The 22,563-nt window shown below is 37.3% G+C and overlaps 1 protein-coding gene across 1 annotated transcript in view; it reads left to right on the top strand.

Moving 5' to 3' along the window:
* The window catches only part of TyrRS-m (Tyrosine--tRNA ligase, mitochondrial), a 68,574-nt gene that overhangs the window by 900 nt on the left and 45,111 nt on the right, over positions 1-22,563 (top strand). Inside the window, exons 2-4 of the mRNA XM_083110757.1 lie at positions 3,511-3,711; positions 21,195-21,339; positions 21,933-22,114. Coding sequence (XP_082966883.1) covers positions 3,572-3,711; positions 21,195-21,339; positions 21,933-22,114 — 467 coding nt within the window. The 5' untranslated portion in view covers positions 3,511-3,571. The remainder of the gene's footprint in view (positions 1-3,510; positions 3,712-21,194; positions 21,340-21,932; positions 22,115-22,563) is intronic.

Below are 22,563 nucleotides of genomic sequence, written 5' to 3' on the forward strand. Positions count from 1 at the left end.
ATGCTTTAAGTAATGATGCGAGTAAATCTTCTGTCATAATGAAATAAATTAAACAATGTATGTCAGTAACCACATATTCCACACTAATTCCACGTTTTCTGCTATTATTGTCAAGTGCAAGGGAGATTACTCCTCTTCCTGGAACACCATTTCTACTGTGCAGTTCATTTCAGAATTTTTTACGAGAAGTGTATTTGCTTTGGCTCATAGAAATCTTTAAACATTTTGAACCTGGAAAATTTTCAGGAACATGATTGGTTTGAGAAACAAGATGGTCTGTTCATGTGTATTTGAGTTTTTCGATTGACATACATACAGTGACTCAAAAAAGTATTCAACTAAGCACAGTCGTCACATATAGCTCCACACCATTACTGATCCCCACCATGTGTTTTTGTAGCTGTAAGAGTTTTCTCATCTACCTCACAGTTCTCTTTGTCGCCGTACAATTTCCCCAATGGTATAGTGGTAACGTCATTGCCTTGTAATCATGGAGTCCCAGGTTGGATACCCGGTGGAGGCACATAGCACAGTGGTTCAGATCCCACTTAAAAATGTAGGTCCAGTCCCGATTGGCCTTTCTGTGCATAAAGTGGACTTAATACAACAAATCAATCAATCACCACACAATCACGCACCCATCTGAGGCACAAGTTACATTATATTACAATGAATAATCGATGGACCAAGGGGAGTGTACCCTTGAGCCTCTACTCCGATAAACCTGTTGCGGCAGACACCCATTTGGTACTCTGTGTAATTGGCACCAAATATTGCTTTTCTGCATATTTGTGATCACAGAAATCAATTACTTTGCGTACAATCTCACTTGCTTCACTATACATAGTAGCAGCTTTTTTCCTTACACCTGCCATAACTTTTTAACTAACACACAAAACAACTCCCACGCTCTTCCACAAGGACACACTGGCCGCAGCAGAAGTCTTGCTAATACCTGTAAAATCTGCAATGAACCTGTCTTCCCCTGTCCCCCTGCATCCTGCCATCCATCATTTGGGGATCTGCTGTACATACGCATTCACTACAGAGGTACAATGAATACTTACTGTATCTTTTTTTTACAGAAAGATTTTTCCCATCACATACACTTCTATTTATGTGAAATTATACTTGGCGGCAAATGATGAAGAGGTTTTCTCATGATGACGTAGGACAGAAGACACCTGGGGTTTACTGTATCATCTGTTCCTGTGGTAAAGCCCCTACGTCGAACAAACAGGGTGGACAATTGAACATTGTAAAGAACACTCCAGTTACATCAAGAATTTTAAAAACACTAAGTTGATGACCAGGGCAGTTTATAATGTTTTTAATATGGAAACCAGGCTTAATTATATTACAAGAATTTTCATCTAAAAAATCAGGGTTAGCAGAACATTCCATCCAGGAGGGCCATAGAATTGACTTCACAACAAATGCCATCAAAAAGTCATCCAATCACTGGGACTGCATCATCAAAGAAGCAATGGCCATCCACCAGGAAATCCTCAATAAGGAAATGGGACTCAAACTGGACCCAGCCTGGTTCGCAAAAAGACGACTGGGAGCGTGGATGTCTGAGAAATGACAGCCTTCCACTTACACCTGACTCCTACCACACTAAAAACACTTATGGCACATCTCTGCACTTCAATTCCTGAAGATAAAGAGTGACATTAACTCTCAAAAGCCTATCCAGAAATCACCTGGTTGATATCCGGAGAAAACCTCCTCTATTTATATGTTGTACATATTGTTTGATTGCTGCCTATGGGCCATTCCATGTCAAATGAACCAAATTTTGGTCAATTTTGAACGTGACCATCTCAGATTTTATTCATATTTAGTTGTTATGAAGAACCACCTAAGGTAGGAAAAATTGCAGATTTGTCTCTTGTAGTTATCCAGTTTGAACCCTCTGTAATATGGAAAAAAGCACATGCAATCACAAAAAAAGTCATAAATCAAGCTAGAATTGACGTAGAAGGTTGGGATAAGAACCAAATTGTTGCTTTTGCTATGAGCTTTAATTAGATATATCACATGACTACTTTTCAATTCCTTTTCATTTCAAGGTGATTCAAACTTATTTTGAATTTTTTTTAAAAAATACACTTAGAAACATACATATTTCAACATCAAGTCTTAGAGGGTTTGTTAAGGGATCACCATGGGATCATAGTTGTTGATATGTTTTAAGGCGTTCACTCGTCTTGAGATCGTTCGCTGCGGGACGGCGTAGGTTCGAATCCGGCTCTGGTTGGAATTTATTCGGCCTACGTATAGGGCCGGTGGCAACCCACCATCGTGAGGAAATTGGGGAGCTCCGAGTGAGTGAGCGTAATCCGGTCGATAAGACCTACTACAACGGCTGGGGATACGTCGGGCTGACCCCCCGACTATTTCACTACTGGTTGAAGATCTCCACGCTTAGAGGTGACGAAGGAAAGCGTGGGAGGGAGACCGGCAGTCGGTAGGTATGCCTAAGCCCTTCATGGGCTGTTGCGCAACGGATTATTATTATTAATATTATTTATTATGTATAAACAAATACTATACACTAGGTAAGACCATATGATATTAAATTTTTTTTAACAAATATTTGTTAACAACTTGCCCCCTCCCCCCCCCCCATAAAAGGCGAGACCCCAAGTTACTCCCCTTTACAAATGAATGGAATTTACATTGCAATATTCCAGTGTCATTTGGTCTTACCTAGTGTATAGTATTTGTTTATACATGTCAAAAACTATGATCCCATTGCGATCCCTTAACAAAACTTCCAAGACTTGATGTTGAAATATGTTTCTATGTGTATTTTTAAAAATTTTCAAAATGTAGGTTTTTGAAGAATTCGATTTTCAAAAAAAGTTTGAATGACCTTTAAATGAAAAAAAATTGAAAAGTAGTCCTGTGATATATATATAATTAAAGCTCATAGCAAAAGCAACAATTTGGTTCGTGTTCCAACCTTCTACGTCAATTCTAGCTTGATTTATGACTTTTTTTATGATTGCATGTTTTCGGCAAATTGTGCTATTTTTCGTACTTTAGAGGGCTCTAACTAGAAAAGTACAACAGATAAAAATCTGCAATTTTGCAGTTTTTTCCTACCTTAGGTAGTACTTCATGACAATTAAGTGTGAATAAAATTTGAGATGGTCAGGTGTTTTTCATTGGTTCACATGACCCCTAGGCAATAGACTTGTGCTACTATTTTTGAAATAAATATAATATTTCCCTTGTGAAAAAAAAATGCTTCAGGCATCAGTAACTTACAAGCAATTTACTTGTGCAAGCTATTTTCCCTATATAATTTATCTCAATAATTCCTGGGACTTTTAACTACTTTTCCCAAACTCTAAACTTATTTTCACACTATTTACTAATGTTGTGAAAGTGTTTCACATCAACCTGTACATGTTCCGATTAATTGGAACCTAGATATATTCATATTTTTAATGTCTTATTGCTTTTAATTATGTTTATTAAAGTTAATTTATTTTACAGGTGATAGAACAAATTTCGATGTGTTGTCATATTCGTGCCAACTTAATGACATTAAGACATTATGAAGTTGGTAATAAACATTTTGCAACTTTTGAAGCAAAGAAAACTTCCTACTAAGTTGCATAGGAGAACATATATGAATCGGAATGTTTTGAAATTGCACGAACGTGGGCTTTATAATGATGTATTCCCAGATGCAAGGTACGTGATTTGTTGGAATTGAGTATTAGGACTAGGGCTTAGCTAATACCAGGTATCAGTATTAGAAAGTATTAGTTGGAATTTAATTCAATTCATCAATACTGGCCAGCACTTTTCTCCAAGTTTAGGTATTTTGAAATAGAGTATTTTTAAATAAAGGTATAACGCATTGATATATGTACATTTCCAATGGGAACCTCCCTTATTAGAATTTATAAATATTCTTAATTGTTTTTAGTTTTTAGAATGTTTTAGTATCAGTATTGGTTGGAATCTACAAGAATATTGGTATCACTATCAACCAACCACTTATGTAAGTTTTAATACAGGGTGTCCAGAAAAGAATGTACCTTTTTCAAAACATTTATTCTCATCCCCATGATGTGATATAAGCATGCTTTCTACAACAAAGGAAGATAATCTCTCCAAGTTTTGATAAGATACGTTACAAGTTTACTTTCAGCTGACCTCCATGGCAAGTGATTATTCCTGCGTGTTCACACTGAAGACCGAGCTAAGTTCTTTGTGAGTGCTTGCACAAGTTGCACCTTGAAACACTTCAGTTGCAAAACCTTATAAAGCATATTTTATCGTTACCGGCTATACCCGGAAAACCTATCCTAAGCATTTCCCAACTTCCGAGAGCACTATAAATGGGGTTAACAACCTGCCTCAGGAGGAGCCAACGAGAATGCCAAGGATTGAGATCGGGTCGCGAAGAGCGTGACAGTGCCAGACGGGAGAATCATCTACAGGGCTGCCCAGAAGCTGTGGGGCCTTAACCCTTCGTACACCAAGGTGGGTTAAAAATTGTCCACACTTTGATTCGGATAAGAATTTTTATGGATGTTTCTTTAGTATCATGTCATAACTCAGATTTTGTGTCAAAAATAATATAAATTTTATTTTGTCAATCAATACTTTTAATTTCTAAAAAATAACCCAAAATTTAAAAAAAAGTTTTCGTGGTGGACATAAATTACCCACCCTTGGTGTAACGTGTTACCATAACGTGCATGTAAAAGAACCGAAAACAGGAAGAGGAAGATGTGTTGTTTGTTGCAAAGAAGCCAGATCGAAAAATGTACAGTTGAACAAGTTTGCTAAAACCAAAATTGTATGTGGAAAATTTGTGAAGCCTTTGTTTGTGGAAAGCATAGTGAAAAAAGTAACGTGTGCCGCTCTTGCAAACGCAGTAACCAACAATGACTTTTGGAAAGTAATATAAGACAATAATGCTTACTTTTTAGCTTCCAACAACAAAAATAATTTATGTCTGCAGTACTACATCATTGCTCTTATAATTCGAGAAATATGTGAATAGAATTTCCATAATGTTAAAATATATTGTAAGAATAACACATAAAAATGGTGATATACTTAATACCTGCTCTGTTCGTAGCCTTCTGTTGTCTTAGTTTATAGTTACTACAAAATAGAGAAGAATATTACATTTTCTGGTACAGAAAATAATTATTTATGTGGTGGACATTTTTTAACCCTCCCTTGGTGTGCGGTGTTACGCGTAACCCCTTGGTGTACATAGGGTTAAGTGGGCTATTTCCAACCCATGGCTTGTTTTTTTAACTAAGTTCCTGGGACTGCACCTGGAAGCTTACCAAACTCTATCCACTGCATCTACAACAGGCAACTTTTCTCCACGAATTTCATATACCAACGTTTGAGTTCTTATCAGGTGGATCAAACCCAAACTGTGTGACGGTCCTGTGAATCCGCACAATATAATTATATGTTTATTGAAATTATTAATTTCATATTATACAAATCACTTTATATTAACGTTTAAAAATGTATAATTATTACTTTGTACAACGTTAATTATGTTTTATGTTATTCATTGCACTCTACGCTGTATAAACGAGATATTTGGAATTCTAACGTTGCTATAGCAACGAGAATCAATAGTCATTATGTGGTAGTGTGTCTGACAAAAATGGAAATATAGGTAATAGTGAACTGCATATTGCTTAGTTATTTCACTAATATATAGACCTATAGAAGTTGTATCTTCACCTTCGCGTTTTATTTCAAATATTTATGAACTAAATGTGATCGTGCAAATGATTGACTTGTGAACGTCACAGGATAATTGGTGGTCCAGTATTGTGGAACGTTATCAGCACGATCTTGAGTGATGTGTTTTGCGTAAGTGTTAACTTTCACCATTGTTCTCGTGAATCTAGTTTGTACATAAATTTATATTATGTATGCATTAAGTAATCCTTATAATCTGAGATCCAAAACAAGTCTTACAGCTAGATCTATCAATTGTGGTGATGAACCTGATGAGTCACAAAATAAGAATGGTGCCATGAATATGGTGAAGTGCTGCAAAGATCCCGATAAGGAAAGGTTGGTAGCTTGTGAAAATTGTGGACATTGGTATCATTTACAATGTTTGGGTTTGTCCGATAAGCATTGGGAGTTATACCAGTTAAATGAAAATTATTTCTGTACAGATTGTGATCCATCTTATGATCCGTTCAGTATTGAAGCTTTTGTGCAATGGAAAAGAAGTCAAGAAAATGTTCAAGAAATTGACATTCGTCCTTCTGTGTTGGCAGAGACGTCAACGGGGCAAAGTAATGTTCCTTTTCAAATGTTTGATCTGCTGGCAGAGTTAAGAAAAATGAGCGAGTCACAACAGATGGAATTTACAAAAATTAGGGAAACTCAAGAGTCTCAACAGCTTGAGTTTACAAAAATGAGGCAAACTCAAGAGTCTCAACAGCTTGAGTTTACAAAAATGAGGCAAAGTCAAGAGTCTCAAAAGCTTGAGTTTACAAAAATGAGGCAAACTCAAGAATCTCAACAGCTTGAGTTTACAAAAATGAGGCAAACTCAAGAGTCTCAACAGCTTGAGTTTACAAAAGTGAGGCAAACTCAAGAATCTCAACAGCTTGAGTTTACAAAAATGAGGCAAACTCAAGAGTCTCATCAGCTTGAGTTTACAAAAATCAGGGAATCTCAACAGGAAATTCAAAATTCACAGCAACTACTCAAGCTTGACTTCCACGAATTGAGTACATCGTTACGAAAGGAATTAGCTGAAGTTGCAGAGTCCTGCAAATTAGCAACACGTTCATTACATCAGGAAATGGAAAGAGAAGTGCAAGGACTAACAGAGAAAATCGAGGAAGTCAGCACTACTTGTACAGAGAATTCTGATAAACTTGCTGGCTTGAATGATCAGATTACCGAATGCCAGAACAATGTTTCAGGGTTGTCTCGGCAAGTTCAAAGACTTGAAGCCGTTGTGAGCAAGGATGAAATAACTAAGCGCGTGGAAGCATGTGAGGAAAATATTACTAAGTTAACATCTAATATTTCGACTAATGTTGAATCAAGTAATCCTGTACAAGTTTACAGTTCTCATGTGAATAGTAACTGTCAACCTGGTATTCCTGCACGGAACCTAACCTCCCCTAAATCATCTGATTCTTCAGCGTGTGATATTTCTGATGATGAACACAATCGCATTGCTTCACAAAGACACAAACGTTCTATAAATAATCGAGTGAGAACTAGTAATACTAACAAGTTATGTCAATCAACCCGTACTTTATATTCTGATGGTTCTGGTCAGGAAAGAAAGAGGCAAGTAAACCAAAGGCCAGCAAATCCGCAGAATCATCGATGTGATTATCCTGACAATTGTATGTGTTCGCTTACTCAAGAACCTCGACGGTTGGTAAGCTTGAATGAACTTACTGTTCTTCCTAAATATTCTGGAGATCCTGAAAAATCAAGCCCACGTAAGTTTATTAAAACTTTAACGTCCTACTTAGACTTACTGCAAGTTCCTGACATGCAAAGGCTTGAATGTATTACTAATTGTTTTCAGGGACCTGCAGAAGGTTGGTATAATACTCATGTCGATTCGTTTACATCATACAAACAGTTTGTTGACGAATTTCTGAATCACTACACGTCTTATTCGTTAACTCAGGCTCAATTATCTGAACTTAGAAGTCGTAAATATGATCCTAAATCGACGAATAGTATGGAAGTTTTTGCTATTCGTACGCATTCAGCATATTATAATTTAGTTGATCGTCCGAATGATGCAGAAGTTATTGATATTTTAATCAATCAGTTGCCCACATCTATTGCACAAACAATATTAGCTGCTAGATTAGTTAAAATGGATGATGTAATTGCGTTACTAAAGAGGTTGGATTTAGTGAATTCAAGATCAAACAAGAGTTTTAATGTTCATGATAATGTACGTGAAAAAAATTTCCGACATGATGGGAATAATTCTAAAAGTTTTACCGACAATAATAGTGCAAGGGCAAAACAGTGTGTTGCTAAAAGTTCATCGTTTGTGAAAGATGATGAACCTAATGGAAATCAAGGTTCAAGACGTAACGTAAGACCTAATGATAGTGTTCATTTTGTTTCTTCTAGCGATGAAAATAAAAGAATTAAGATTCCACGTGCAGATGTTCCGTTTGTTGCTGAAAACCAACAATCAACCTCCAGCCAGAAGACAATGATATTTAATAGAAATAATAATTTTGGGAAACCTAACCTAACTAACAAACCATATAATCGATACAGACGTAATGGTGCAGGAACTCAAAATTTCCGGCAAAATAGAAGTCCACAAAGCTCACGATACTTCAACAATAATGGTAGATTTATGAGCAACAGTTTTAATGCCAGAAACGAGCAAGAACAACAGCAATTTACACTGCGTCCTAACTCTCAGTTCTCTAACAATAATTTTCACTCATTCCAACCATGCAGTGTATGTGCCAATTGCGGATATTCGTATCCTCAGTTGTCAACGGGTAACAGTTGCAATGCAACTGCAGTGGCGAATACTCCATTAAATGAAAATGCTCCATCTTTCGATCCAAGAGAAACTTCTTGTAAACAGTTCATTTCTTCTGTCCCTGAAGCAACATTAAACGAACGTCGCGGGTGAACGTGGACCAGTTTGCTCGCACTAACATAATGGAGGGTCCGTCTAAATTATATCATAGTGATAATATAGGCACAACTTGTCAGTATGCTGTATTAAGTAATTCCGTTTTATCTGAAGTTGATCATTGTTATCCACTTTCAATATTTTTTCAATTAGATTGGTACGAAGATGAACCTTCTTGGATTTTAAATGATACTGGTATACATACTCCTATTACTGATCAACCTTTGATCACAGGAACAGTTTGCGGTATTACGATACAGTGTGTCATCGACAGTGGAAGCCAGTGTAATTTAGTCAGTTATGAATTATGGTGCAGTATAAAATCAATTATTCCGAGTGCCAAACTGGATACAGTGGATCAACTTAAGTTATTGCCGTTTGCAGGACATCAGAAGTTTCGTGTTGCTGGTCGGAAGATTATAAGTATTTCAATTAACTCGGAAGTTTTTACTTTGGAGATATTCGTATTGAAGCAACTGCATGCTGAATTAATTCTCAGAATACCATTTTTAAGGCAATACAAAGCTGTACTCGATTTTAGAAGAAACGAAATTAGTTTGATGGTGTCTACGGGTTCCGAATTGGTTCAGCCATTTAACTCTAGCAAAATAGGGATCGCTGCCAAATGCAAGAAGTTACTATAATCAAAGAAGCAGAAAATTTACTTGTCGTTTCTCTAGATCAGATCACAACGAAGGTGCGGTCGTGTGAATCACTCAACACGGAGCAGCAGTCTCAGCTTGAGAATCTAATAATAGAATATCATAGTTTGTTTTCTGATCGACCCCGATCTGCATTCGTAGAACCTTATCAAATTGAACTAGACACAAAGGAACCAATCAAGGCACCTATATATCCGGTACCGTTCGCCAAAAGAGCAGCGTTAGAAAAGGAACTAGAAAAATGGAAAGCCTGGGGAATAATTAAAGAGATGTCTTCGCCTTATTTGAACCCAGTACATATCGTCCCAAAATCTAATGGTAAGTGGCGTCCAGTGGTGAATTTTCGTCGCTTAAACCAACATGTAATTTCACCACTTACCCATGTTGAACCGATAAACGAGCTACTTCAACATTTTAAGGGTGCAAGATATTTTTCTTCGATTGATCTCTCCTGTGGATATTTTCAAATACCACTTACGCCCGACTCATATAAGTACACAGCTTTTTCGTATCGAGGAGGACAGCACGTGTTTTGTTACTTGCCATTTGGTATAAAATCAGCTGTTTCTGTTTTTGTTGAAAGAATGAATAAGGTGTTTGGACCAGAGACTCATTCATTTCTGATTATATATGTGGATGACATTTTAATATTTAGCCCAACAATAGAGAAACATTTTGAACATCTTGATTATGTTCTACAGACATTGCAGAAGACGAACATGTCCATAAAATTTGCCAAATGCAAATTTTTCCAAACGGAAATTAAGTTTTTGGGTCATGTGGTGTCTGGTTCTGAGATTAAGGTCGATCATGATAAAGACTCAGCTATTCTACAGTTTCCTGTTCCTCAAAACAAAAAGTCACTTCGCAAATTTTTAGGACTAGCAAATTGGAGGAATCGTTTTATACAGGGATTTTCAGATATCGCTAGTCCATTATATCATCTTTTACGCAAGAATGTGCCATTTTATTGGACACCTCAGTGTCAAGAAGCTTTCTTGTTATTAAAGAATGCTCTAATTTCAGCACCAGCATTGAGTCAACCCGACTTTGAGTTGAGGTTTTGTGTTTCTGTTGATGCAAGCCAGAAAGGATTGGGTTGTGTACTTTGGCAAGTTGATAATGATGAAATTCGTGTCATACAATACGGCAGTCGTGCTCTTAGAGGAGCAGAGATTACATATAGTACACACGAATTGGAATGTTTAGCTATATTATTTGCTCTGGAGAAATTTGCTATATATCTTAAAGGAACTGATTTCAACTTATATTCAGATCATAAGTCGTTGTCTTGGCTTAAAACTGCACAATCACTTAATTCTCGTCTTACGAGATGGGCTCTCAAACTGCAGTGTTTTGATTTCACGTTATATCATGTCCCAGGAGTTTCGAATAATATTGCTGATACGTTGAGTAGATTTCCGCCTTGTACTTCTTATTCTGCACTTGATGATAAATTATATATCATTCAAGTAATTGTGGAAGATTCACAAGATGATACTTCTTCTATTTGGTTAAAAGCTCAACGAGCAGATGAAAAATGCAATAATATAATTTCTCACCTGGAAGATAGTACAACTGATAAAGACTTTTCAAAGTATCTTCTTCACAACAAAATTCTGTTTTATAAACCCAATTCAGATGAAATTTGTAAACTTGTAGTGCCACGTGAGCTTATACCTTTGGTATTGCACAAAATGCATGATTTAAATGGACATTTTGGTTATCAGAAGGTTTTAGCAGCTTGTAGAAGGGCATATTTTTGGCCGTACATGAGAAAATCAATTAGAAATTACCTGAAAGATTGCTTAGAATGTGCACGAACAAAGATTGTAGGTCGGCCGTTGCGGAGAGATGAATATCACGTCGTTTCGCACCAACCACACGATTTCCTCTCTATTGATTTAATCGGAAAATTACCAAGATCACGTACATATGAATATCTCCTCACAATTGTAGACGTTATGTCAAAGTTTGTTATGATTTATCCGTTAAGAAAAGCGACTGCCAGGGAAATTATCAATCGTTTTGAAGAACAATATTTTAAACATTACTCTGTATGCAATGTATTATTATCAGATTGTGGAAGCCAATTTACATCAAATGAGTGGAAAGCCTACATGGATTCAAGGAAAATTAAGCATATTACTACCACTACATACAATCCGAAATCTAATCCTATTGAGAGGTACAATAAAGAGATTGTTAGGTTACTGCGATTATTCTGCAATGATAATCACACCAGTTGGTATCCAAAAATAAATTCTATTATTCAGTTATTAAATCATTCATGCTCTTCAGTTACCGGATTATCTCCTAGTGAACTTTTCTTACATGAAGATATGAAGGACTCAATACTTGAAGAAATCAGCTGGCCAGAACAAATTAAATCTTTGCCATGGAAACGCAAATTGTTTTTAGCAGAAATCAGGACTATACAATCTAGAAGAAGTAGGAAGATTAAGAATGCATTGAACTCGATCAAACTTCAAACAGGAGATTTGGTTATGATAAAAAAATAGGCAAGTTAGTTCCAAAATTAACAGCCAGATTCATAAATTGTTCAACTTGTATATTGGGCCATTCCTGTAACGTGGTTGTTGCGTACGTAAGAAAAGATAGTGAAAGTTATTTAAGGAAACGTGCAAAAGGTCCGGGATCAATTGACGTACGTTCGTAGAAACGAATAACAACAAACCAGTTACAAAAGTCGCAAAAAATGTTGAGGTTAATGGCAAGCGTTTATCACTGCCGCCTCAGTCTCTATTGAGAACCAATGGGAAAAAAGGGGTGACACGCGTCCGAAGATACGGGACCCTCCCAAAAAAGCTAAGCAAAACAAAAGGTATGCAATAAATATAGTCACAGAGTATCGTGGAAAATTTCACACTATACCGACCATTCAATTTAGATATGTGTATATTCATGTACGGGAGTGTACACGGAACACCACAAAAAATGCATGCAATATTAACCAATCAATTCGTCTTTTCATTTAACGCTGGTAATCTTTCGTTCTTGTTTAGCAAGCAAGGTTCCAAAAAAAAAAAAAATGAAAAAGAGAATAAAGTTCATTTGAGACCTTAAGTCAAAATTTATTGCGTTAATCTCGCAGCGAAGATTGATTAACGTCTCAACATGAAAACTTACACATCACAACAATTCTTAAGGAAAGCCCCGTTTTATTAATCACACAAGATTATTTCCAAAAATAGATTCAACAATTATTTCTCCCCCTCCACTTACTTCATAATTTCATACATCAGGTCGTTTTAGTTACGGCAACAAACAAGAATAAATTCAACCAAACCGTAGAATGATATAATATCAAACACCTTTAACAAGCTAAAATTCTCAACAACACGTTATAGCAAAAAAACTCTTATTTCTTCTTGTAACAATTTATCCCCTTTTTACTTTGATGCTCCCTAGTTACTTTATTTTAATATCTTTATTGTGCCAAACAAATGTTATCTCTCGTTGTATTCTGATACCCTCTGAGACGCAATATTAAACTACGCTAGTGTACGCCTTGGTCTATTATTATTAAGAAAATTTAGAAATTCTCCTTTACTTTATTGCATACGACGAATAGTGGCGATGACGCGCTTGCCCAAATAATTACGTGATTAATTCAATTTGCATAGTTCCAATAATTCGACGCTTATATCTTCTTCATTCCAATTATTCGAACTGGAGATTCAAAATATATGAACCCGACGCACTTCACTTTATTTGAATATGTCACAAAAGAGGGATTTGACACAGTACATACCTCAATAGTGCACTCAAAACTGTTCCATCTGGCCAATCGAACTCTGCAACTGGAGCGTCAAATAGGATTTGCCTTCCTTCTCATCCGGTCGTCTTTTCCTCCACATTGGCATGACGAAACTCAGCTTTTCCCCTCAATCATGGTTCCGTGGGAATGCTCCTTAGAAGTAGTGGTAACGTGTATCGTGCACAATACGCCAAAACAGTCTGTCACACGTCAAACATGAATCGGAACACGCGTATTAGATTCCATACAAAACGTAGTCCTTCCACTACTTGACTTCAAATGCGAGATTGTGAGAATAATCCAAACTTTGGGTGGCTGTCCGAAGTATGGAGAAATAATCCAAGACAGTGCGTGCAATTAGGATATCAAAAAAATGCAAGTCTCGTCCAGCGAGACACTGTTCCACACTAATCGCACGTCATCCTCCTTTTTTTCTCGCTCGTTTCCCTGCGAGAACCTGACTGTTACGTGAAAGTCGGTCGGATCGGAACTGATTCAGCTTACACGTTCGTAAATGCAGCACTGGGCAAAGATAGGTGGAGACACCTAGCGGCGACTGGCACAACCAACAAAACAAGCATGACGCAAGGCGTACTACGAAGGAGAAATGTGGGGCTTTTTCTACGCGAAATATAGACGTAATACGTCTTTATTACAAATCGCGCAGGAAAAACGTCACAAACTCCCCCGGCTAACAAATATAAAAAGAACAAATATATATAATAATAACAACCATAATAATTTGGCAAGAAAGGCACATGAACTAACCAGACACAGATATACCATTTTGGAGCATCTAATATATATGTAAGCAAATTCCCCTTAATCGAAGAAGAAATACCCAAATGCGTGTGTTTTAAAGAACCATAAAGACACATAATAAATAGAGAACACACATACCATGTGAGAATATATGCAAACAAGTACCTAAAAAATATATATATATCCCACACAAATTGATTAGATTGAGACTAGATTGAATAATATCATAAATATGCACAATGTTGGTAACCAATTTAAACACAATAGATAATAAGATGAATAAATACTCTATAAAAAATGATTGCGAAAAAGGTGAGCATGAAAAGTCGATTGCAATCGTATTAATGAAATGACCATATTGGATGAAAAGTTAACATTACAAATAAGAATACTCTTAACCTGAGATATGAGTATATGTGCCATTAAAAAAGGCATTACATCAAAGTAAACATTCAAGTTTCACAATACACTCAATATAAAGATACCTGTTAAATAACACCTGTAAGTAGAAAAGGAAAGTGCAAATAAACACTATAATGTGGAGAATTTCTCTAAAAACAGAGGAGACGTTTTACAATCAGGTGAGCACTCCAAGAGAGTAATATGGTGGTTGTTTTCCATTTGTGCGTCAAATAATGATTCCAGGCTGGCACACTCGATATTTATGTTTCCTCAATAAACATGAAAAATAAACAGAAAAAAAGGGCGAATTAGAATAGAAGAATAGAAGAGAAGAAAAAAAAAGGATAGGAAAGAGGAGAGGAAACCTAAACAGAGGGGAATACAATGAGAAATGGGAGCACCAATTACAATTTGTGATTAAAACAGTCATTCTACATATACACCAAAAATTGCAGTAAGTAATATGCCATAAGACATTATTTACCAATGAAGTTATGATTGACATTTGACAAGAAGCATTTGTCTCAAAAACACAATATACCACACATAAGCTAATTTACAACATGAAAAAATATTAACATAGAAATCATGTATATATCAAAATTGCGTAAATATATATATATCTTCAATATTCTTAAGATTCTAAGTCAAATACACGACCAAAATACAAAAGCCAAAGTTGTAGTATTCCGTGCATTTCTTAGATGCGAGGAACTGGGTCATGAGAAGAGTGACGGGTGGTGGGGGGACGACGTCGGCAATGAGAAGCAGAGTGTCCTGGTCGGCGGCAAAAGTTACAGTATAAAGGTTGGAACGGGCGTGAAGAACGATGTGGATTCTGATCCCGGGTGGTGACTGTGTGAAGTGGAAAGTCCACATGCCGGTCAACACGACCTGTTGGATTTTTGGTGTATGCATTTTGCATCTCCAAGGGAGTAATAGAATGGGCGAGAGTTACCAACTCTGACATAGATTGTGGTCGGGATTGAAATAACAAACAATTTGTGGAGCTGTTATTTAGGTGTTGTAAGATGAACGTGACTAAGATATTTGAGTCCCAACCCAATGCCAAGGCCTCTGCCGAATCATGAACGTCCGACACATAAATGTGGAGAGTCTCCCACTCTCGTTGAGGGCGGGTGACATAAGTATTCACTAATGTATTATATAATGACATAGGGACGGAATGGCGCCAGATGTAAGTTTTCATATCTGGCCAGGACATTGAAGAAGCAAGAGCAGTTGCCCAAAGAGTTTGAAGAACTCCCTCGGTACGGCGAAAAGCGTTATGGAGTAACCAAACTAATGGATACTGATGAGACGCTACAAGACGTTGGAGAGCCAACATAAACATAAATAAGGCCGTGTGATTATGACCATCGCACATGACCAGAGCGTTCACACGGGTGTCTAAGTTCTTCAACATAATCTTGTGTAGAACACGTGTATCATCGTTTGAATGGGAAGACAAAACCAAACTGGGTGAGGAAGGAACCGTTACAGTCGCAGCTGTCGTAACAGGCAAGGGGGAAGAAGGCATGGTGGGAACAGTGGAGGTTATAGCTGCTGTAACTTGCAACGACGGAACCGGAGAGGTGGCCTGAGTCGGGTGTACAACATGGGGACCCGTCAGAGAAGGAGGTGGCGGTAAAACAAAGGGAGGAGGTTGATTCTGTTGGAACGTTACTAGATCTAGAACGTCGCTCAAATCTGGTGGCGGCATAATAACAAGAAAATACACGTACAACAAAAAAAAGGGGGGGTAAATCTATCGTCCGGAAAAAAAAGGGGGGGCTCCAAGGTTAACAAAAAAAAATTGTTAAGCACCAACAATGTATGGCCACAAGGGAATTTAGTGCACAAGAAAAAGGTATAAACGGAATGTTGGTATCACCAATACTACCAAAAATAGTAGTGTGAAGGGAAAAAAATTTTGTGATATTTCTAGTATATAAATTAATAAAACCTGCTCTGATACCAGGAACTTTGTTACGTGGTTGTTGCGTACGTAAGAAAAGATAGTGAAAGTTATTTAAGGAAACGTGCAAAAGGTCCGGGATCAATTGACGTACGTTCGTAGAAACGAATAACAACAAACCAGTTACAAAAGTCGCAAAAAATGTTGAGGTTAATGGCAAGCGTTTATCACTGCCGCCTCAGTCTCTATTGAGAACCAATGGGAAAAAAAGGGGTGACACGCGTCCGAAGATACGGGACCCTCCCAAAAAAGCTAAGCAAAACAAAAGGTATGCAATAAATATAGTCACAGAGTATCGTGGAAAATTTCACACTATACCGACCATTCAATTTAGATATGTGTATATTCATGTACGGGAGTGTACACGGAACACCACAAAAAATGCATGCAATATTAACCAATCAATTCGTCTTTTCATTTAACGCTGGTAATCTTTCGTTCTTGTTTAGCAAGCAAGGTTCCAAAAAAAAAAAAATGAAAAAGAGAATAAAGTTCATTTGAGACCTTAAGTCAAAATTTATTGCGTTAATCTCGCAGCGAAGATTGATTAACGTCTCAACATGAAAACTTACACATCACAACAATTCTTAAGGAAAGCCCCGTTTTATTAATCACACAAGATTATTTCCAAAAATAGATTCAACAATTATTTCTCCCCCTCCACTTACTTCATAATTTCATACATCAGGTCGTTTTAGTTACGGCAACAAACAAGAATAAATTCAACCAAACCGTAGAATGATATAATATCAAACACCTTTAACAAGCTAAAATTCTCAACAACACGTTATAGCAAAAAAACTCTTATTTCTTCTTGTAACAATTTATCCCCTTTTTACTTTGATGCTCCCTAGTTACTTTATTTTAATATCTTTATTGTGCCAAACAAACGTTATCTCTCGTTGTATTCTGATACCCTCTGAGACGCAATATTAAACTACGCTAGTGTACGCCTTGGTCTATTATTATTAAGAAAATTTAGAAATTCTCCTTTACTTTATTGCATACGACGAATAGTGGCGATGACGCGCTTGCCCAAATAATTACGTGATTAATTCAATTTGCATAGTTCCAATAATTCGACGCTTATATCTTCTTCATTCCAATTATTCGAACTGGAGATTCAAAATATATGAACCCGACGCACTTCACTTTATTTGAATATGTCACAAAAGAGGGATTTGACACAGTACATACCTCAATAGTGCACTCAAAACTGTTCCATCTGGCCAATCGAACTCTGCAACTGGAGCGTCAAATAGGATTTGCCTTCCTTCTCATCCGGTCGTCTTTTCCTCCACATTGGCATGACGAAACTCAGCTTTTCCCCTCAATCATGGTTCCGTGGGAATGCTCCTTAGAAGTAGTGGTAACGTGTATCGTGCACAATACGCCAAAACAGTCTGTCACACGTCAAACATGAATCGGAACACGCGTATTAGATTCCATACAAAACGTAGTCCTTCCACTACTTGACTTCAAATGCGAGATTGTGAGAATAATCCAAACTTTGGGTGGCTGTCCGAAGTATGGAGAAATAATCCAAGACAGTGCGTGCAATTAGGATATCAAAAAAATGCAAGTCTCGTCCAGCGAGACACTGTTCCACACTAATCGCACGTCATCCTCCTTTTTTTCTCGCTCGTTTCCCTGCGAGAACCTGACTGTTACGTGAAAGTCGGTCGGATCGGAACTGATTCAGCTTACACGTTCGTAAATGGAGCACTGGGCAAAGATAGGTGGAGACACCTAGCGGCGACTGGCACAACCAACAAAACAAGCATGACGCAAGGCGTACTACGAAGGAGAAATGTGGGGCTTTTTCTACGCGAAATATAGACGTAATACGTCTTTATTACAAATCGCGCAGGAAAAACGTCACATTCCTTGTCAAGGAAATTAAGGACAATAATGCAATTCTTTACACAATGAACCAGCAATATTATGACAAGGTGAACTTTTCAAATCTTCGAGTGTTTAACTGTTCGGAAGAAAAGAGGAATCAACTCTTGTCTGAGAATTAAGTTTATGAGAGTAGATACTTGAAAAGAAAATGAAACCATTCTGTTTATTATTTTGTACAATTGAATGTTGTATTATGTTCTGATTTGTTATTACCTGTTAGGCACAAATCTGTTTATGTGCACGTTGTTGTCGAATGTCAGATAATATTGTGCATTTATAACTTGGTTTTAGTTATGTTGATAAACATCTGACTGATTTTTAAATGAAAACTCCTCCTTGCTGTTTCGTAGTTTTCATTTTCCCGGAGGAGGGGAATGTTGTGACGGTCCTGTGAATCCGCACAATATAATTATATGTTTATTGAAATTATTAATTTCATATTATACAAATCACTTTATATTAACGTTTAAAAATGTATAATTATTACTTTGTACAACGTTAATTATGTTTTATGTTATTCATTGCACTCTACGCTGTATAAACGAGATATTTGGAATTCTAACGTTGCTATAGCAACGAGAATCAATAGTCATTATGTGGTAGTGTGTCTGACAAAAATGGAAATATAGGTAATAGTGAACTGCATATTGCTTAGTTATTTCACTAATATATAGACCTATAGAAGTTGTATCTTCACCTTCGCGTTTTATTTCAAATATTTATGAACTAAATGTGATCGTGCAAATGATTGACTTGTGAACGTCACAACTGACACCGAAAAGTGCGTTAAACTGTGACAGATGTCATTTTTGCCTATTCTACAACATAAAACTCTTTGTTGTTTCGTCAGCACCATTTTCCACAAACAGTTCGCATGCGCACGGTGGTTATTTCAAGTAAAACTTCTGCAGTTTATTTGCAATCATTGCTTGTTACCAGTGGTGGTTGCTTAATACGTGCTACCGTGCTATAGCACATTACTCAATTTACTAAAATGAAAAAAAAGATTGAAGAAGTTTAATAAAACACTGAAGTGAAATGAAACTTCTCTTGTTATGAGGCTCAAAAAGTTGCAGCGTGCTATGTATTTTCCGCACGCTGTTAAGCTACAACGAATACCATGCTATTGGCTTCATAGCACATATTCGCCACTTTGCGGCGTGCCGAATCTGGCCGAATGCCCCTCGGTTCTACGGGGGAGGTAGGGTCCGAGCCAATCAGCTCGGGAAATCCGTCTGCTAGTGTGCTACACAGATTCACAGCACGGTAAGTGTTGTCATCTCAGTATAAGAAGAAAGGTTGCGGATAGCTTTACAGAATCAGACACGATTTTTTTTTTCACGCGGTTCATAGTCATGCGCGTGGGATATGGAGCAGTCATGGTAAAGAACCAGTTGTGCTCTGTTGTTCCAAGCAGGGGCGTACGAGAGGTTGTGGCTAGGATATTGATGGGAGCTACATCCCATCGCCAAATTTGAGTTTCGGATAAAAGCAGCAAAGAACTCGGAAACAAAAAAAGAGTGTTAAATGCAAACACCCCTTAAAATGATCTCCAATTACCATTTTTGTCTTTGAATAACTTTTAGAATGAAGGTTTATCTCGGTGATTGCAAAATATTTTATAGTTTATTCCGGCCGTACGTAGATAGCAGCTATGTGATACAGACCTTTATAATTCCAGACCCCTCGGGAGAAAACTGCATTCGCTTGTGGTTCCAAGTGAGTGTATGTGTGTGTGTGTAAAAAGGGGGGGGGGTAATTGTAAATGCAAGAAACAATTTCTACCTGTAGCACGCATCTGTGAATTGTGACAAGCTGCCACTGCTTGTTACATGTCTCTCCGCATGCTGGTTACATGGAGGGATGAAGTAGGTACAATTTTTTCTGGTCAGCCTGTATAATCTTACAGATTTTTAATATTATTAAGAAAAAGTGACTAGGCTATGTGTGATAAAGGAATACTGTAATACTTTTTTTGACTGGATAGAACAAGGACTTCATTAAGGCTTGCATTTAATTAGCCTCATTCTCTAATAGCAAACAGACATTGTTTAATATTTTTAGGAACTCATTTGTGTTGTGTGCTACATGATCAACACACTCTACATATACGAGGGGCATACAATAAGTTTGTGCCTTAACCCACTTCCGGTTGTGTCCCATGAACCTAATTCTGTGGGATGACTCATGTATCCTTTCGTTTTATGTTTTGCAAGTTTCAGTCATGTATCTAATAATTTTTTTGTGTTACAAATGTAAACATAACAGAGGGTGAGGCTACATTGGAAAATGGAGCCTTCAGAGTTGCAAGCTGTGATCAAGTATCTACGGTTGAAAGGTCACCACATATGGTGCAGACATTAGGCGATAAAGCACCTTCATATTCCACGGTAAGGAAGGGGCATAAGGAATTCAGCTGTGGTCGTGAGGCATGTGAAGATGATTACCCAGGAGACTATCGATCATGTGCAACAACTAATGAATGGTGAGAGGAGATTCACCACTAGGACACTTGCTGACATTGTTAGTATATCAGACAGTGGCATTCGCAGCATTTTAACTGACCATTTGTGATTAAAGAGTAAGCGGAAAGCTCTCACGGTGCGTTCTGCTCTTGCACAATAATGCTCCCAGTCACACGACAAGTGTAACAACAGTGCCTATCCAATCCTGTGGCTTCAAAAGCTTGAGATATCCACCTTAATTCCCCAGAACTGGCCCCGAGTGACTACTACATGTTTCCTAAACTGAAGGAAGAGCATCGTGGTAAGAAATTTCATAATGATTCTGATGTCATGGATGTTGAAGAGGTGTGGTTACAGGAGAAAGACAGATCGTTTTCTTCGACTGGAATTGGAGCAGTACAAAAGTGATGGCATAACTGTTTGCCACTCTGAGGGGACTATTTCGAAAAGTGATGTAAGAGATTTCCCAATGCCACTACTTGTAGTGGGTCAAATCATGAACTTATTGTATGCCCTTTGCACAAGGTATATTCTGTGAACAATACCATACTTTTATCACGTTTCATTTTAGCAAAATTGTTGATCTACTGAATGCAGAGCCTCAGTGCGTATATGCTGGCTTTGATCCTACAGCAGACAGCCTCCATGTTGGAAATCTGCTTGTTTTGATGGGTCTGTTGAACTGGCAGAGGGCAGGGCATAAAGTGATTGCAGTGGTAAGTGAAATTGTAATGTTATAATTGTCGTAATTAAGGGGTAAACATGCTTTCCAGTTTCTCCCCTTTTCCATTAATATCTGGTTGGTAATTTTCTATCAGGATTTCAAATATTCTGGTATTCTGATATCCAGATATATGGACTATCTGGGCAACCAAATTTTCTGGATGTGCAAATTATCCGTATATCTGAATGTGTGCATCATCCGAACAGTTTTATCGTTTATTCATTTTATGGACCATCCACAGATTCTTTTCTTTTATTCATCATTTTTGTATTTCACTGTACGTATTTTCTTCATATTCTTCGTCAAATCTGTTCTATCTGAATTATCTGGGTATTTGAATTACCTCGATATCCAAATTTTCCAGATATCTGAAGTATCTTGATATTGCATCCGAAATGGTTATCAGATAATTTGAAATCCGGATGACCGCTATCTAGATTTTGTGGCCATTTTTATTACTTAAGTTTCCAGATCAGTAATATTAGGATTTATACGTGGATGTATCATGTCCACTCAAACTAGAAATTCTTGGTTTTTCATTCATGAACAAGAACAGAAAACACTACCATGCGTCTCTTTCTTTAGGTTGGAGATGCAACAGCCCAGATAGGAGATCCAAGTGGAAGAAACACGGAAAGGGCGGAAATGGAAGTTAAAAGTGTGCAGGAAAATGCTGTCGGCATAGCAGAAAATATTGAGCAAATTTTCAGAAATCATGAATTGTATCTCTGGCAGAGAAGAGAAGTGGATGCATTGCCTCAAGTGAAGTATGTGACTTGAGTTTCTACATTTTTTACACTACTGGAAAGGGAGTACATTTGTTGCATAATAATTCTAAATACCATCTTTAACTTGGCCAGTCTTATGGATAAATAGCACTAGTGTGGCAATAATTCTCTGTTGTTTGACTGCAACATCTCAGTTAAACTTGGTTTACAATAATTCATGGATAGTGTTTGTATTGTTTACAAGTCACATTCAGTTAGTGTTTATATATAGTTGACAACATAATACAGTGTTTCCTTGCATAAGAAATGCCTTACACAAGAATAACCAATATGAACACAAAATTAGAATTTATTAATAATAATAAAATAACCTGTGGCTCGACATCCCTTGAAGGGCCTAGGCCGATCTGACTGCCAGTCTCTCTCCCACAATCCTACCTAGAAGTGTGGAGGTCTTCAACCGGTAATGGGGTGACGTGGGGTCAGCA

This window comes from Lepisma saccharinum, chromosome 24 (assembly GCF_977018435.1).
Source record: "Lepisma saccharinum chromosome 24, izLepSacc3.1, whole genome shotgun sequence".
Classification (NCBI taxonomy): domain Eukaryota; kingdom Metazoa; phylum Arthropoda; class Insecta; order Zygentoma; family Lepismatidae; genus Lepisma; species Lepisma saccharinum.